The following is an 18175-nucleotide window of genomic DNA, read 5'->3' as shown; positions in this document are numbered from 1 at the left end:
AAATAATAATAATATATTTGGATTGAAGGATGTTGCATAAGTTTTTAAAGCGAAAAATTTATCAAAATTATCAAAATTTTAATTTTTATTTAAATTTAATGATAGCAAACTGTATATAAAAAATAAAACCAATAATAATATATTTCTTATCATATATATTATTTTTTTCCAACAATTAGTCCTAAAACTTCTCATAAGGATTAAATCCAGTAATTTAAATCGGATACTTAAAATTTTTAAAGGATGCTGCATTAATACATGAGTTTGGCATAATTTCCTTGTAATGTCGATTAACTCTTTTTTAAGGAAAAAAAGGATGGAAAAATAAAATATATATATACACATCAATTCCCTATAATGGCAAAATATGGCAGGGAATCCCAGTGAGCATAATTAAAAGTAATCAAACGCCGTTGATTTAGGCTTCTCTTCATAAAACTTTGCCGTTCTTTGCTTTCGTAACCCCGGAATCTCAGGGGGTATCGCCGTCCTTATCAGTGCGAAATTGAGGCCTTTAAAAAATGGGTGGGCTTTCACGTCGGCAGATCCCCGCTTCGACCCGATTCTACTACTCGGATCTTTATTCAACAGCCCTGATATCAGATCTCGCGCGTGGAGCTCAAGCGATGAGTATGCGCAATGGGTTGGGAAACTCAAGGGCTTCTCCACAATGTTACGCAGCGTGAGCTCATTTGATGGAGCTGCAAACGGCGTGCGTCCATAAATGAGCTCGTAGATAAAAATTCCCATCGCCCACCAGTCAACCGCGTTCCCATGGGAACCACCAGAGGCAACTTCCGGGGCCACATACTCGTGGGTACCAACGAAAGAGCAAGACCGCGCGGCAACCGGCTCGGCAACAAATAACCGGTTGGGGCTCAAGGTTTGGATTTTCTTGGATCGGAAGAGCCGGTTGAGGAGGCAAGAGAAGGTCTTGTTAGAGTGTGATCGAGTATAGGGTAAGGCAGATGGAGAAGTAGAATCAGGGGAAAAGGATGGAGATTCAACGGCTGGGACTGCATCCGAGCACAATGAGAGGTCAAAATCTGAGAGCATGATGTGACCATCCGATCTGACTAAAACGTTTTCAGGCTTTAGGTCTCTGTAGATGATTCCCAGCATGTGAAGGTATTCTAAAGCTACAAGAACCTCCGCTGCATAAAACCTGGAAGCAAAATAACATTGACAGGATTGCCTGTTAGTATATTTTCCAGCAAAACAAACGCTAAAAAGAAAATATATACTCAGGTGAAACAAAAGATAGAATCTGAAAAAATCTTCTGCTTTCTTGCATGCAAAGGAATAGAATTATGCTTGATTTTGATAAATTTTATAAGAAAAGTAGCTGTAATGGAAGGATTCCATTATGCCATTAATGGGAAATCTTCAAATATTGGTAATTTGCGGCTAAGTCAGAGAGACAATCCGGGGAAATATTGGGTATAGATGAAAATAAGGGAAACTAGAAAGCGATTTCCTTGAAGCCTAATTAAACAGAAGATTAGAGATAAGCAAATGACTTGTGCAGAGCAAAAGAAGCCAAAGACAAAACGCAGCAGTGGGTATGTAACGCAAGCAAACAAAAACAAGGCAGACTAAGCCATGCAAAAGAATCAATCAGTGCAGTGGAATGGATAACAAAAACACAGAAAATATTTATTTTCTTTTCTTTTTTGTTTTGTTATGAAATGCTTTAGAACTTCAAGAAAATTTGCAGCTTTTTTCAATTCCATTTTAGCTAGTGTGCATAGCTTTCCTTTTTCTAATACTGAAAATTTTGTGTAAAAATATACCTTGCAGAGCTGAGAGAGAAGCGTTTCTGAGGCTGCCTATGTCTCAAAGAATGCAAGTCACCGCCAGAACAGTACTCCATTACAATGCAAGAGAAATGCGACGCCTCAAACTCTGCGTACAAAGTGGGCAAAAATGGATGATCTAGCATTTTCAAGATCTTCTTCTCCATATCTGCCCTATGCAACTTCTTTTTCACTGCCAAGGCCTCCTGGTCCACTACCTTCATAGCATAAAAGCACAACTGATCGCGCTCATCCTCCTCCTCCTCCTCGTATTCATCATCATTTTCCTTGCTATAGTTCTTGTTATGCTCTCTTGCAAGGCGGCAGAGATATACAGTACCGATATCGCCGGAGCCGATGCGGCGGATGAGGTGAAAGTCACGGAAGGTGAGGCCAGACTTGCGGCGGAAGGTAGCGGAGCGGATGGCAGAGTAGGCCAAGTCAGACGCGCGATGGGGCTTGAGGGAGAGGTTTTCAGGTGAAGATCTTAAAGTGACAATATCAAAAGAAAGACGGCTGTAGCTACTACAACTCTCACTACTCATTGAACTGTCGGAAGAATTAGTAGTCTTGAAACTGAGATAACCGTCGGAGGAGTAGCGGTGGCTGGACTCAAACATCTTAGAAATCAAGAATCCAGTTGTGCAGGATTCCTTTTTACTCCAACTCTAGCTGGCGAGAACAAAAAAAAAATACATATACCCAAAGAAGGAAGAATTAAAAATTCGAAAAGGCAAGAAAAAGAAGAAGAATCTGACAGAGTTCTTGATCCTTAGTGTTTCTATGGAGCTTGATCAGCTCCTGCGACCGAATCAGATACTCCAAAAAAGAAAAAATAAAACTGCAAGCCAAAACAACCACAAGAAGGAGAAGAAGCAGCAGCAGCAATGGCGAAGGAGGAGAAGGAGATTGAATAAAGGAGCTGAGCTTTGAATGTAGCAGGCTTTTTTAGGGTTTCTGAGGAAGACAGTTCGTACTCGAAAGAGAGAGATTGATCTGCTAGCTTTCTCTGGTTTATTTTCGTTGGAAAGTTTTTGGTTTGGTTAGAGAGAGAGTGGGAAGCAAGAGGAAGTCGTTGAGCGTATTTATGGGGAGGGGTACGGAGGGTAATTAGAACGCGGTTAATGATACTTTAACCGCGTTAACAGTGGTTGGCACGTGAGGTTAAAAAATGAAAAAGAGAGCTGCTTTCTAATTTGTTGGCACTGGATGACGTAGACGAGAGGCACGTGCGAAGAAGGTCGGTTGAGCTTTAGTCACGTGGCGTGAGTTTGCTTGTTTTTTACAGTCTTTTTGTGTCGAGTCGTTGGAATTCTACACCTAGGCTACGTGGGCATGCATATGTCGAGAATACCCTTCATAGCTTTTATAAGTTAATTTTTAAAATATAAGAAAAGATCATCGATTGGTTTTTACATTTTTATAAAAATATAATAATAATTTTCATTCTCATTAATTTGGATTGACTTGGGCACGTACGTGGGGCAGCAACCTCATTCATGTAGGGTATACAGTACCCTAACCCTTAACATGTATAAAACAGCCTGAAATTATTGGCTTATTCTCATTAATTTGGATATAAGAAACATATAATTAAAGTTAAATTAGAGATATTGATAATTGCATGCGATGACCGTAGAGTTATTGGTATTTAGGCTACAGTCAAATAATTGCAAAAGAGATAGGTTCAAGATCTATTAAAATTTATTATACAAGTTAGTCGATTAACATATAATCTAGTCCACAATCGAGCAAGCTGGATGGTCCGGATTTATTAGAAAAAAATCCAACTCATTTGACATGATGAAAAAAAGAGAGCAAGTCTAGTTATGCCACGATTTTATTAATACGAGTGTCGAAAATGAATTAAATGGTCGTCTGAATATAGATGGTATTGCAATAGACGGTTATACGTCACTAGATAATAAAAAATAATAATAAAAAAGAGAGATATGAACCATTTAGACTAAACTTACTCATTCATATCAAAATTCTATTTCTGTCTGAATTTTAGATTATCAGAAAAAAGAGAATAAAAAAGAGATATGAACTATTTAGATTAAAATTATTCATTCATACCAAAATTTTACATTTATCTGAATTTCAGATTATTAGTATGCATGCAAAAGCAAGCTGAAGGTTAAAATTGAGTTTGTTCATGAACAAGTTTTAAACACTATTTCAATTTAATTAAAGAGAATAACAAGGTTACAGCAAAAGGGAGACAGAAAATAGCTTAGAAATTAAAATCCACGTGGCCAAACTTTGCATCCATAACATGTAAGCAAGCAAGAATGGGGCTCAGAGCTTCATGGAGAACCAGGTCCCATTTATTTTGGGATTGAATGAAAAAAGAGTAGTACACTGTATACAATAGAATTCTGAGAGATCACGCAAGTCTCAATCTTTTTATAAAAAGAGAGAAAAGAGGAAGAGATTGAGCAGGGACCCATGAAAGTTTTAGAAGGAATAACTTGCCTAGGGAAAGGCAAACAAAAGGGCAACAAGTTGGGGAAGTGTCTTTAGCATTACAGCCTTTTGACACTTCTCCTAATTGGGAAGCCAAAGACCCACATTTTAAAGAGGATCATAATTCATTGGTGATCATAATTTGAATTACCCACATATCAACACACTCACTATTTGCTCACATGAACCTCTCCATAAGAGATGCTGTGGAGTTTGTGGTTGCTTCGCTTGTGTTCTTCATAGCTGGCTACACAACTATTGCAATCTAATCATATAAACTATCCCTTCATAATTTTTATTTATTTTATTTATATATATATTAAAAAATATTTTTTTATTAATTTAAAATAAATTAAATAAAAATTATGAAATGAAATGAGAATAAAATATAATCCGTAAAAAATATATAAGTTTTTTTCATTCTTTTCTAACAAGAAAGACTCTTTTTCGACTGTATCATTAGCGATCGAGTTTTATATAGTCATTTTAGTTAAATTCTCTAACACATATAAATTTAATAATCAAAATTAAAATATTTTTTTCTTTAACAAAAAAAAATTACATGATTTATATCATAAAAATATTCGGAATCACAATTTTTTTTTATTCAACATTAGGGCTTGAAAAATATACCAACTTTAGTCGATTCCATCCATATCATGAAAGAAAATTTTTTTAGCCTATCTACAAACAGGGGAGCTAGAAATGAAAATTGAAAAGGATTTTACAATACTTTATGAAAAAAGTCTAAGTACAATAATTGTCCTTTGAAGTGAACAAATGTTTGAAGATATATGCATTGACATTAAAGTAATCCAAAAGTAGCAGCAGGTAAATGCTGCTAAAAGCCACGCAATAAATTCAGTTAATATTTCAATGAAAGACCACTAGTATTTACTCACAAGATAACATTTAAAGATTTAAACAATAGTATTAAAGTAGTAATTTGATAATAATTTAAAATTATTATAACAAATTCTTTTTTTAATATTTATAATAATATATTTTAATAAATAATTTATTTTATATTCAATAAAATTATAATTTTAATTACGCTTTTCAATTCTTAAAAAAATAATTAAATTATTGTGTATAGATAAATACAATAATTTTCTAATTATTATTATTAAGTTATCAATGACATATTAAATATAAGATTTCCGCGATTATAACACATATCCACAACCGATCGGTACCTGAATAAAACTAACTCTGATAAAGGCTAAGTAATTTGTGCCTGAACTAATATAATTAGGGATTACATACAAATTTTGGGCAAATGTGGTTGGCTCCTCTAATTGTTGTTGAAATCATAAATGGGACGGGTTGATGTGAAGCGGATAAAAAGATAGAGTGAATTAATTGGCATCGTATTTATTAATTAACTGTCCACTGTTAATAAGCCGTTTGACACACTGTCAAAGATATTTTTATTCAATTTGATGGGACATAATATGAGAGTATTCGAACAATTAGGATATATATCCTTAAATTAATCATAATTTGACACTATTTAACTTTTCTTAAAAACCTTACGTTTAGACTACTCCAAAAAATCTTAACTTATCCGAATAAGCCATCAACTTAATTAATTCTCATTCACCAATTTCAACTCATTGATTTCCTTGTGAAATCGAACTTTAATTTAAATTTCACGAATTTTAATTTAAGTATTCGGTCATAATGAATTTAAGTTTAATACTTATAATAATAATTTAAATATATAATATAGTAATTTGTGGTGGTTGCATTAAATTCATTTTTATAATTTTATAATAGTGTCCCTTCCCCTCCGTCATGTGACCAACTCAAATTGCTAAACCTAAAATAATGTTTTTATAATTCACCAGGCAAACCTCCTCAGTCCTTTTATGCTACGCTCCCATTTCATTAACCACTACTCTTGTTGATGTATATTCGCTTGGACAAAGAAAATGAATTGTTGCGAATAGAATTATTCTATTCCAATGTAATATGGTTGTTTAGAAATTAAAATTTTGTAGAAATTCAATTTAATTTATTTTATTGAAAATATAACTAAGATTTCGTTTGTTTAAATTTAAAATTATAACTAAGATTTCGTTTGCTTTATGAAAAATTCTTTTAGAAATTTTTTTTTACATTTTCTGTCATTTAAAATACTTATAAAAATTAATCAATAAAAAATATTTTTATAATCAAATAAAAAATTAAATCATTTTAAAAAATAAACTCCATTTCTTTAAAAACGAGTCAATCATTTTCTGCATTTTGATAATTTTATTAACACTTTTATATATAAATTTACTAATATATTTTATTTTTTTGAAAGAATTGATGTTGAAGAATTATAAATCATAGGTTTTTGGCGATTAAACAAGTGAATTAAATTTTGTAGTCTAAGATAGCAGAATCTGGGCCAAATTTAGGGTTTGAAATGTGCTCTACTTCTTTTGCTGTATGGAATTTGATAATGTCTATTTATTTTCAGCTTCCATCACCATCAGATAGTGAAAGGAAATTTGTCAATATTCAACAAATAATTGGGCATTTCCTAAACCATTATTAAGCTTAAAGCTTGAGCAATGGATGAGATTACAAGTGGATCTTAGGTTTCGTTTTTTTCTTTAAAAAAAAAAAAAAATCTTTTTTGAGCCTATTATCAAGTTGTTTGATGGATTATTGGAAGACATAACCTGCACATATAACATAATGGGAATTGCCATAGGCTAATAATAAAGAAGCCTATACATGAAAAAGTCGAGTTTATATAAAAATGAGTTTTGTGAGAATCGGAGAATATTGATTTTAATAAGAGAAAATTATTATTTAATTTTTATGATATAAAAAAATTTATTAATTGATTTATAGATTTTAAAAGATATATTAAAATGTTTTTAATATTTAAATTTTTTTTTTTTGTTAATTTTAACGGTTAAGTATTAAAAAAATTTTAAAATATCTCTAATATAGAAAGATTAACTAGTAAAATTTTTAAAAATTTAAGAGATTAATTAATAAATTTTTTAAAATTATAGTAATTAAATAGTAAAATTAATAGAGAAATTAAATAATAGATTTTTTAAAATTGATGATTAATTAATAAATTTTTTTATATTATAAAAATTAAATAATAATTTATTTTTTTATTAATTATTAAATAAGTAAGGGAATATTATTTACTTTTTTTTAATAATTTTTATTCCTTTTATTACTTTTTATATCTATTAAAAAATAATTTTTTTATATTAATTTTTTAATTATATTCTTTTTATATAAATTAAAGATTATAAATTTTATTAAATATTTATTTAAAAAATTAACAATTAATGAAAAGTTATATTAAAAATGATATAAAATTATAATAATTAATTTATATATATTATAATAAAAAAAATAAATTTAGAAAAACTAAAATTAGAAAATATATAAAAATTATATAACAAAATGATGGCTTCGTATTTTGACATTATTACTCGTTATTCTAATTATAATAACAACTGGGGTAGGCAGTTAATATAGTTCAAAACAATTTCCTCTATCTAATTTTTATAGACAATACGCTCTGTTTGTCTTTTGGATTTCCAATTCTAAGCTTATTCAAACTACTTGAATTTGTTGGTTTCTATATTCCACTTTTAACATTTTTAAATATCCAATAGGCACGTATAATACCAAGTTTACTATAGGCACGTTTCACATTTATTTTTATTAATTAAAAATATTTTTATATAATTGAGTGAGGAGTCTGAAAATTTTCATTCTGCAAAACGCGCTTCCATCATGCGTTTCCAAAACCGTGCACTTCTCTCGTAACGTGCTTCATTTAAAGATTCCTAAATAATTAGTGATTACAGTACTAAGGGCTAGATTTTCTTTTTTAATTTAAATTTATTTTTTTTATCGATCATTTTCTTTAAGCAGATAATTTAATGATCATTTATTCGAATTAAAATATCGATAATGTATAGTGTAATAATGCAATTTTCTATATTTTAACTTTTAGATAATGGATTTATTATTCCATTTTATAAACCAAAACACTTGAAAAATTTTATTAATATATTTAACTAAAATTATATTAAATATAAAAAAAGAATAAATAAATATATAATGCTTACACAGAAAAATATGGATTTCATTATATGGCATGAAAAAAAAAAATAATTATTCTACATAGGACTGTAGCTAGTATGATACTTTTATTTTTTAAATTTATTTATTTACCAATTTTTGTTTCTAAAATAATTAAAAAAGAAAAAGCAATAGAAATTACATCGTTAAAATAAGGATATAAAAGAAGTTTATCATCAATCCGTTGTAGTCTAGTTGGTTAGGATACTCGGCTCTCACCCGAGAGACCCGGGTTCGATTCCCGGCAACGGAAAATTATGCATTTTTTTTTGTGGCCTATGAATGTAATATGATGAAAATATATTTATCTATTTTAATTCGTTTTCTTTTATTTTGATTTAAAATCAAATATTGTTAAAATTTTATAAAAAGTAATTTACTTAATTAGCCTCCGTTTGGAAAGGTTTAGTTTTTAAGGAATAGATTCAAATAAATTTTTATAAGTAAGAATTAAATTTGTTTTAAAATAAGAGAATTTTAAATTAAAAAAATTCAATTATTTCATTTTAAATAAAAAAGTTATTAAAAAAATTCAATTAAATTAATTTCAAATAAATGGTTAAAATTATTCATATTAAAATCACTTAATTAAACTTTGAGAATTATATTTCTTTTATTTTTCATTATTTAAATTTAATTGCATTTTTTCGATTAATATTTTTTTAAATTTAAGTTAATATTGACTATTATATTTAATATATTTTTTTGAATCAATATTATATTTAATATATTTACAATTGATATTAATAAATTTATTATATTATTTTATTGATTTTTTTAAAAAAGAGAGTCCATCTTAATTTATATTTTTTAATGGTAAAAATATTATGTAAAATTTAGATTTTAAATATTTGAAAAATATTAATAATGATTTTTTAAAAATATTTTTAATGTGATAAAAATTATTGTTATTTATAATTGATATTTAGTTTATAATAATAAGGATGATTATGAAAACAAATTAATTTAAATTTATTATTAATTTGTTTAAAATAAAATAATACAATTTAATTTTATTATTTAATTTTTTATAAATAAAAATGAATTAAATTTTATTAATAAAATTTTTTTATAATATATATTGCAAACAATGTGTGGCTTTTTTGAAATTAAATAGTGGGTTGTAAAATTAAATTCTTTAATTTTTCTACTTAAATGAGCATTAACTACCTTAAATTCAATTATGTTATTTAGTTTATATACGTTTAGTTATTCTCTCTAATTAAAATTAAAATAAATTGATTCACTTAAAAATTTAATTTTATAAAATATAATAATATTTTAATTGAATAATTTTAAAATATGTATAAACTAATAAATTTTTAAAAAAATCAGAAATTTGATTGTATTTCTCCCTTAAAATTTTATTAAAGTTATAATTAATTTAGTTTCTATTTTCTAAATTTAGTCCCTAATTTTTTTATTCACAAAATAGTAATCCATCCTCGTTTTTTTATAAATTAATTATAAATATTATATTTTTTTCTACAAATCAATATTTATATTTCATAGTTGCAATTTACATTAAAATTTTATTATAATAAAAAAATATAAATTTGGCAATTAATACTGCTATCAATCCGAGGATAATATATTTGGTAGGTAAAATTTAATTATTATATTTGTATTTTTTCAATGAAAAATTTATTAAAAAAATATTTGAAATGTGAGAATAAATATCGTTATATTTAAAATTCTAATTTTAATTAATCAAATTTTATTATCTTACACTTTAAAAAAACAAAACAAAATAAGTAGATATTCAATCTCAAATAACCCCTTTTGTGTCCAAATTTTCTATACTCTTTCATTTATTTTTTCGATTTAGCTAAGATAGAAAAAAATAGTACTTTAGATTTTTTATTTAATTTTCATTTTATTTTTAATTATTATTTAATTTTATATTATTACTAAACTTACTAGTTAGTCATTGTATTTTAAAAAATATACTAATAAGTTTTATAATTTTAAAAATTTAACTAAAATATCATATTTGTGAAAATTTACATTGTTATTATTTATTTTGCACTACTACTGCTAAATCTTCTTTCATCTTTTATTGTATTGATGAAAAAGAATTTATCAATCACAAAAATTTTAATTATTTATTTCTTATATGATTATTAATTATAGTTTGGTTAAAGATAGATTTTGAATTAATTATGTTAGGTGGAATTTAAATTTGTGTTTATCTTAAAAATTTTAAAATATTTAAATTTAAAAATTAGCATTATTCGGTTGAAATTCAAAAAACTGATCGAATTGAATTAATTTAAAAATTTAGTTAAATTTTTTTAAATATTTTAATTTAATTCAGTTTTTAATTTTAGAAATTTTAGTTATTTCGGTTCAACTTAATATTAGTAAGAAAAAATCAAATCAAACTGATTAGTGATAATAATATATTATTTTTAATAATATGAAAAAGTTATACCATCGTAAATTAAAATATTTAAATTAAATTTTAAAATATTAAAAATAAAAAAATAAAAAATTTATTAAAAATTTAAACCGATCAAAATAAACTGAATCAAATTAAATGAGATTGGTTCAATTCAATTTAATTTTTAATTAAAACTAATTCAATTTAATTTATATAAATATCAAAATTTTAATTTTTAATTAATTTAATTTAATTTAATTTAATTTTTAATTGAACGGACCTCTACTCAAGTTAGATTGACATTTTTAAGAAAAAAAAAAAAAAAAAAACTTGTATTGATAATAAATAGGACCAACTCATATGCAACTTTAGAAAAGTTCAAGATCCATATAAGAAAAGCCCATAAAACTATTGGCAAAAAGACTAAGAAAATAGGTCAGAACTAAAACACTAGCTAGACAAACTGAACAGGGAACGCCACCACTGCTACTAGACGAAACGCCACCCCAGTTGTCAAGTGAGTCTGATAGAACCTTCAAGCACACAAAACAACGTGAAAGGCAATAGATCCAGCATCGGTAGTCATGGAAAGAGATCCAGAGATAAAGAAAAGAAGGATAAAAAATCTAGACTATGAGTAGCGAGCTTCGTGTCACTGGAGATGGACGGAACCATTCTTGGGACAGGCTACCAAGCTGGAGACGGATTTGGACCGAGGAAAACACTATTCATCTTGAATCTCCAGAAGGGCAAGTAGATCAGAAGGGAGAACATATAGGACCTCTTTGTTGAGCTTCCATAGTGTCCTACAAAAACAAACAACTACAAACACCAGAAAACACAAATAAGCAAGAAAAAAAGAACATGCACCCCATGAAAAAACCTCTCTCTGATAAGCACAGGTTGTAGCAAAATAAAAGAGAAAGAAAAAAGCAAATAAAAATACAAATCCACCCAGCAATGGGGAGGAAAATCCACAGCTGGAAAAGGTGAGATGCCTCTCTTGCTTGGTGAAACAGAAAAGGCCGATAGGTGGCAAGTGTCAAAGGATGAACCCTAGAGAAAAAAAAGGAAAATAAAGAAAAAAAGAGAGCCGGAGAAAGCTCATAGTTAACTTGACTAAGTTAAATTTCGTGAAACAACGCTTAGAGATAAAGTACTACCAACTAGTTATAATCCCTGTGGGGATGTGCTTGAAAAGCCTAAAAAGGGACAGCGTTCCATAGGCTGTAAAAGGGGCAAGACCCATTTTCCGTAAATAGCACACTTATTGAGACCCAGAAAAAAGAGCATATTTTCCTTGCAAGAAATTGCTGATTCCTCAGACCTCTCTCTTTTCTTTTCATTTTTATTACACTGCTTCTCAGTTTTCACTCACCAATCTCGGAGACAAAGAAGGGCCGAGTTCTTGCTAAAGAGCTAAGAGATATAGCGGAAACTTTTGCTTTTTTTCATTTGGGTACTGTTTAAAACATAAAGAAAAAAAATCATTACACCATGAGGAAGAAGATGTGGGCTTTACGATGTCTCTTGTTTCTTGAATGCTTTCTGGGTATGTTACTTCGTTGTTTCTTCTTTTATCTGATGATGGTTTCTTGCTCATGTCATGGCTTCTTATGTTTCTGCTATATGAAACTTTAAAACATATGTAACAGATGAAGCTTTTAGTGTGGTGTTTTTCTTTGTTCTCATCACTTCTTTGGGCCAAACCTTCATCACCAGCACTTGGGTTGTTAATATTTTCACTACTTTAACAAACACAAACCTGCTTTTTTTAATTATTTCTTGTGTAATCTTTTCATTTTTAGTTGTGATTATGGATTCAGAAGCAAACATTCTTTTGTTATATTACAGTCAAGTTTCTTTTTCTTAGAAAAAAAAAAAAAGGCTTTTTGGTCTTTGTTTGTTTGTACAATCTCTGTTTTCTCATTTGCACTCATGGGGTGTAACTGGTTATCCATGTTAAGCTTGAAGGTTGTCTTTTTCTCAGAAACAGTTCAGCAGAAATGCTAATGATGACATTTGTCTTTTTGACTGCCTAGCCCTTGGACTTGGGACTGTTCCCTTATGGTCAAATTTAGTGCTTCCAAGTTCAATTGATACGACACCGATGAAATAATTAATTAGCTGCTAGAGGTATTAGTGCATCTTTGTAGTGTAATAATTAAATTTGTCTAATAATCCTTGAAAAAATCAGTGATGGCAGTGGAGGCAAATGTTCAAGAGAAGGCAGAAGCAACAATTCCAGTGACTACACTATCACCTCCAGAAGGAAACACAACATTTCTAGGTGGAACCACATGGTGTGTGGCTCTTGCAGGAGTGTCTCAAATAGATCTGCAGAATGCATTAGACTGGGCCTGTGGTCTAGGCATGGCTGATTGCTCTCCAATCCAACAGGGTGGTTCATGTTTTGAACCTGACACACTTCTTTCTCATGCATCTTTTGCTTTCAACAACTATTACCAGCAAAATGGCAATTCTGATATTGCTTGTAATTTTGGAGGAACTGCTACCTTAACCAAATCTAACCCTAGTAAGATTTCTCTCTTTTCCTGCTCAAATTTAAGCATTTTGTCAGAATTTTAATGTAAGCCCCTTGAATTGTCCTATCAAATGCAGTTCTAACATGAAACTTCTTTTATGAACATTTCAAGCTTTTACCTCACTAATGCATTTTATAGTTTAGATAACAGTATTTTATGAGCATTTCCAAAATTGTTAGCTTAATACAATTAAAACAAGAATTTGACAGCAGTTTAAAATAAAATATTTATTTTATATTTAATAAAATTATAATTTAATCATATTTTTTATTTATTGCAAACAAAAAGTAAATTACTGACTTATATTACGACAGCGAAAATATATATAACAGTTTTAAAACTATTGCTATTTATCTATACTAGCCCTGAAAGAATAAAAGACAACAATTTAGAATCATTGCTTTATACCAGTTATTGTAGTATTGCCTCTAATGTATTTATTGCAAAATATTACAATTATTTATGTAATCTTATACTTTAAATGAATTAATGTGGTTGTTAACATGTAGGTTATGGAAAATGCAATTATGCTGCACCTGGATTGGGGTATGTTCTGATTTCTACATTGGTAAAATTAGATATTGCATAGTTATTAGATTAACGGTTTTTCTAATAAGTACAACATTATACTCCTTAGAAAAACTGTAATATCAATTTTTTAAATAAATATAATGCGTCATTTAAAAAAATTATGATATTTATTAGAGAAATTTTTGCTCGACTATCATCTTTGATTAAATTTAATAATATTTTGTTCGATCGATGTTCTAACATTATACATTTTCCTCTATGAGGAATGTTTTCTATAGATCTCTTCACTCTTCGGCACCCCCATTTTCCGATTGCATGCCAAAAATAGTATGGTGGAAGTTTCTTGTGATTTTGCTCCTTTTGTACTTGAGAAGCTGAGTATTTGTGCAGATGAGGACTTGTGGATGAAGCTTGATGATGATGAAGGCATTACCAATTCTCTTCATGGGGAAGAAATTCTTAATTAAGAGGAAGATCTCCTTTTTTTTGTATTAGCTGAGATTAATCCTTTTTTGGTAATTGGAATGGTTAAGTCATGTATGCTGATGCCTGCCTTAGCTTTGTGGGTTTGGAATATATGGTTTTGCAATCAAATCCTTTGCCTTTTTGTCTCCCAAATGCTTTTTTCAATTATGGGTTAGCTGCTAAAGCTTCCTTGCTTCGGATTACACTCATTCCCTAATTGTGTTTTACCTAATTAAAGCAGGTGGAATTTTAGGACACTTGAGATTTAAGGTTTAGTGTCCTTTTCCTTGTTTTCGAAATTTTTTTAATTATAATTAATTTTTAAGAAAAATGATTTTTTAAAATTAATAATCTAATTTATTGATAAATATGACATGTAATTGTCCAAACAACATTTGAATAACGAAAATAACATACATATTTTATGATGTGATCTACTAATAAATTCATAAAATAATTTTATCCGACAAGGCTCAAGCACTAGAAGATGGCCCATTGTAGAAACGGCCTATGCATTGCTGATGACCAAGCCCACCCAATTCCCACTCCTGTCGAGGTCAGCACACAACATTCATTTAAAAAAAATTTACAAGATTTCTCAAGCCCCCCAAAACCTTATCCAATTGAGCAAATCCTATGGTATCACGCCAAGTCAGCATCAAGCATCTGAGTGTATCCAATTCAAGCATTCTAAAGCCACAAAGTGCTCATGTGGCTATGATTCAAAATTGCTTACTCATTTTATATTTGATTTTAGATCCCTAAACAATTTACAAAATTATCACAGAAGATCAAATTGGTGGAAATGGCAGCAGCATCTATGATGACCACTCTCCCACAGTTCAATGGGTTGAAGCCCCAATTCTCAGCTGCCCCTATAAAATCCCTGGTAAGTCATCCTTCATATTGCTCTTAATTTTTCCTCTTCTCCATGTAATATATTTTTGTTCTTGTTTTTAGATATTTGAGAGGGAGGAGAGAAATCCAACTCTCATTATAAAGGATTCTCATATATACTTTGCCATCTAGCATGCAATATTGAAATTTCATGTTTTACTCTTTTATCATTCCCTTACCTTAGATCATTAGATCAAATGAAATCACCTATTTTAATTGAAATGTATATTCTTAGATTTCGTAAATAATTTTATTAGATATCAGACATTTTTTAGTATAATTAATTTTTATAATTTTCGAGTTATTATAATACTAAGCTAGATTTCATTAGTTATCCATTATCCATATTAATGAAGTAAAGTCCTTGTCCTTTTAGTAATATATGGCATAATTGTAGTATTAAAATGTAATGCTTCATTTTTTAAGAACAATAAATAAATTGAAAATAAAAAATAAAAATATTATGAAAAAATTTGTTAATTAAACTTTTAATTTAAAAGAAATAAATTAAAATATTATTATAATATTAAAAAATCTACTAATTATTCATTTTATTAGTTTTATTCTTATATTTTACTATTTAATTTATATAATATAAAAAAATTCATTAATTTATCTATTAATTTTATAAAATATATATTATTTAATCATTTTGTATTGAAAGTATTTTAAATTTATTTTACAACACTTAACGGCTAAAAATAATGAAATGATTAATTAATATATTTTTTAAAATTTATGGATTAATTAGTGAATTTTTTTAGATATTAAATTTTAATATATTTTAAAAATTTATGGATTAATTAGTGAATTTTTTGAGGTTAAATAATAATTTTTCTAATAAAAAATAAAAAGTAAAAAAGGATCACGCTCGGTGGGACTCGAACCCACAATCCTCTGATTAGAAGTCAGATGCCTTATCCATTAGGCCACGAGCGCTTGGTGATGCCATCAAAGCCCTTCATTTAATAACTGATTTTATGCAGGCATTAGTTCGGCCCATGAGGAGAAAGGGAAATGGAGCATTGGGCACTCGCATGGATTTCATTGGCTCACCCACAAATTTGGTAAATACTTTCTGCATATTAATTTGGGCATGTCATTTAACATTCTTACAAACGAAATTTATTAAAACTAATTTTTAAAATATTTTTAACTAATATATTTAAAAGAATTGTTTCCTTTAAGATTTAATTGAAAAGAAAATCATGAGTGCTTAAATTGTGATATAGTAAATAATGTTAAATTGGGAATTTGAAATGACAGATAATGGTGACAACAACAAGCCTAATGCTATTTGCTGGTAGATTTGGGTTGGCTCCATCAGCAAATAGGAAGGCCACTGCAGGATTAAAGCTTGAAGCAAGGGACTCTGGACTTCAAACCGGTGATCCAGCTGGTTTCACTCTTGCTGATACCTTGGCTTGTGGTACTGTTGGTCATATTATTGGTGTTGGCATTGTTCTTGGCCTTAAGAACCTTGGATCTCTGTAAATTTTTCAAATTTTCTTTTTTTTTTTTATTTAAATTCCTTTGAACATATCTCAATGTGATATTGTTCTCATACTCCTAATCTCATTTCGTACTTATTATATACTCCTAAATATTTAAACCATTATATTAAAACTGAATTCTGTTTACACCGGACCAACTCATTAAAGATAAAATATTCTCGGCGAGTATTTGCTCCATTCCTCAACTTCACTTAAAGAGAAAAAAGTGTCGAATCACTCGTCCCAACACTTATTGATTAATGGTTATTGATTTTAATTTTATCAGCTTTACACTTAAAGAGCATATCTTCAAATATGCAACCGGCTTAAAATTTCAGAGAAATAATTGTCCCTATATACTACATAAAATAGAAAACTTTAGACCTTTCTTTAATCTCTCCTTCTATCTCTATTAATTTAAGTGATGAAGTAGTTGTCCACGCCATTTATCTATTTGTAAACTTATAAATAAAGATAATAAATATTTAGTTAGGAACACATGTAATATTTATTTATTTGTAAATAATTAAAATATTTATGGATCAACGTGTAATAATATTGGAGTGAATTGTAAAAGAATATAAAACCTAAATTAATAAATTAGATTGTCTTAAGGATTTGGTTGTTTGAAATTAAAAATATAATAAAAAGTTTTTTGTCATTGTACTATAATTAATGGGAATATAATTTTGATTATAATAGAATGGACTAATTTATATATTTATTAAAATATTTAATTTTAAACTTTATATAAAAAGTCAATTGATATCTTAGTTATTTTGTAGTTAACTTTTAATATATTACTTTTATAAATATAAGTTACATGCTTTTTAATTTTAAAAGTTAAATAATTATACTTTATAAAATGTAAGAATTCATATTATGTTTTTATAAAGTGTAAAGTTTTATGTTATATTTTATAAATTTTAAATGCTAAATACTGACACTTTTATAAAAATTATATGCCAAATGTTAATAATAAACACTATTAAATTCAATTCGATTATAAATATATTTAATTAAATATGAAAGATTTTAAATTCGATACATCAATTATTCATTTTACAAATAAAATTGAGTTAATTATAAATATAATTTGTCTCTTTTAACAATACATGCATAAAATAATATTAAAAAATAAAGTAAATATAATAAAATCAAATATTCAAAAGATTTTATGTATATCAATATTTTATTTTCGAAGAGATTATAAAAGAAAATATATAACAATCAAATAAAGGAGATCTTTCATCTAAATATTTTCAAAGAGTTTAAATCTTTCATTAAAATCAAAAAGATAAAATTATATATAATTAATCAAAGTGAAAATAGAGAAAATGTACAGATTTTAATAAAAAAAAGAGAATTATCTTCTATTTGCAAGAAATAATTAACACACAGTTTGAAATAAAAAACGGAGCATCAGAGTACGAGAAAAATCTCTCCCTAAGGTACAGGGGCAATTGATGTATTAGAATTCCA

The 18175-nt window shown here is 27.9% G+C and overlaps 3 protein-coding genes and 2 non-coding genes across 5 annotated transcripts; 3 read left to right on the top strand and 2 right to left on the bottom strand.

Moving 5' to 3' along the window:
* Positions 1-263: 263 nt before the first annotated feature.
* On the bottom strand, positions 264-2852 carry LOC110616832 (protein kinase PINOID). Its single transcript, XM_021759328.2, has 2 exons — positions 1794-2852; positions 264-1165 (listed from the first exon to the last, which is right to left on the bottom strand). Exons 1-2 carry the CDS (start codon positions 2414-2416, stop codon positions 394-396), a joined length of 1395 nt encoding a protein of 464 aa, XP_021615020.1. The 5' UTR covers positions 2417-2852; the 3' UTR covers positions 264-393.
* Positions 2853-8558: 5706 nt separating this feature from the next.
* TRNAE-CUC lies at positions 8559-8631 on the top strand. Its single transcript has one exon. It is a non-coding gene; the product is annotated as a tRNA-Glu (tRNA).
* Positions 8632-11469: 2838 nt separating this feature from the next.
* LOC110616833 (glucan endo-1,3-beta-glucosidase 13) lies at positions 11470-14505 on the top strand. Its single transcript, XM_021759329.2, has 4 exons — positions 11470-12313; positions 12959-13297; positions 13817-13853; positions 14117-14505. The coding sequence occupies exons 1-4, from the start codon at positions 12259-12261 to the stop codon at positions 14214-14216; spliced, it is 531 nt and encodes a 176-aa protein (XP_021615021.1). The 5' UTR covers positions 11470-12258; the 3' UTR covers positions 14217-14505.
* A 408-nt stretch (positions 14506-14913) lies between these two features.
* Positions 14914-16766, top strand: LOC110616954 (photosystem I reaction center subunit psaK, chloroplastic). Its single transcript, XM_021759494.2, has 3 exons — positions 14914-15192; positions 16187-16267; positions 16467-16766. Exons 1-3 carry the CDS (start codon positions 15109-15111, stop codon positions 16692-16694), a joined length of 393 nt encoding a protein of 130 aa, XP_021615186.1. The 5' UTR covers positions 14914-15108; the 3' UTR covers positions 16695-16766.
* Positions 16067-16139, bottom strand: TRNAR-UCU. The gene has a single exon. It is a non-coding gene; the product is annotated as a tRNA-Arg (tRNA).
* Positions 16767-18175: the final 1409 nt, after the last annotated feature.

This window comes from Manihot esculenta, chromosome 6, assembly GCF_001659605.2.
Source record: "Manihot esculenta cultivar AM560-2 chromosome 6, M.esculenta_v8, whole genome shotgun sequence".
Classification (NCBI taxonomy): domain Eukaryota; kingdom Viridiplantae; phylum Streptophyta; class Magnoliopsida; order Malpighiales; family Euphorbiaceae; genus Manihot; species Manihot esculenta.
The sequence above is the reverse complement of the archived record's forward strand: the minus strand, read 5'-3'. Positions and strand labels throughout refer to the sequence as shown.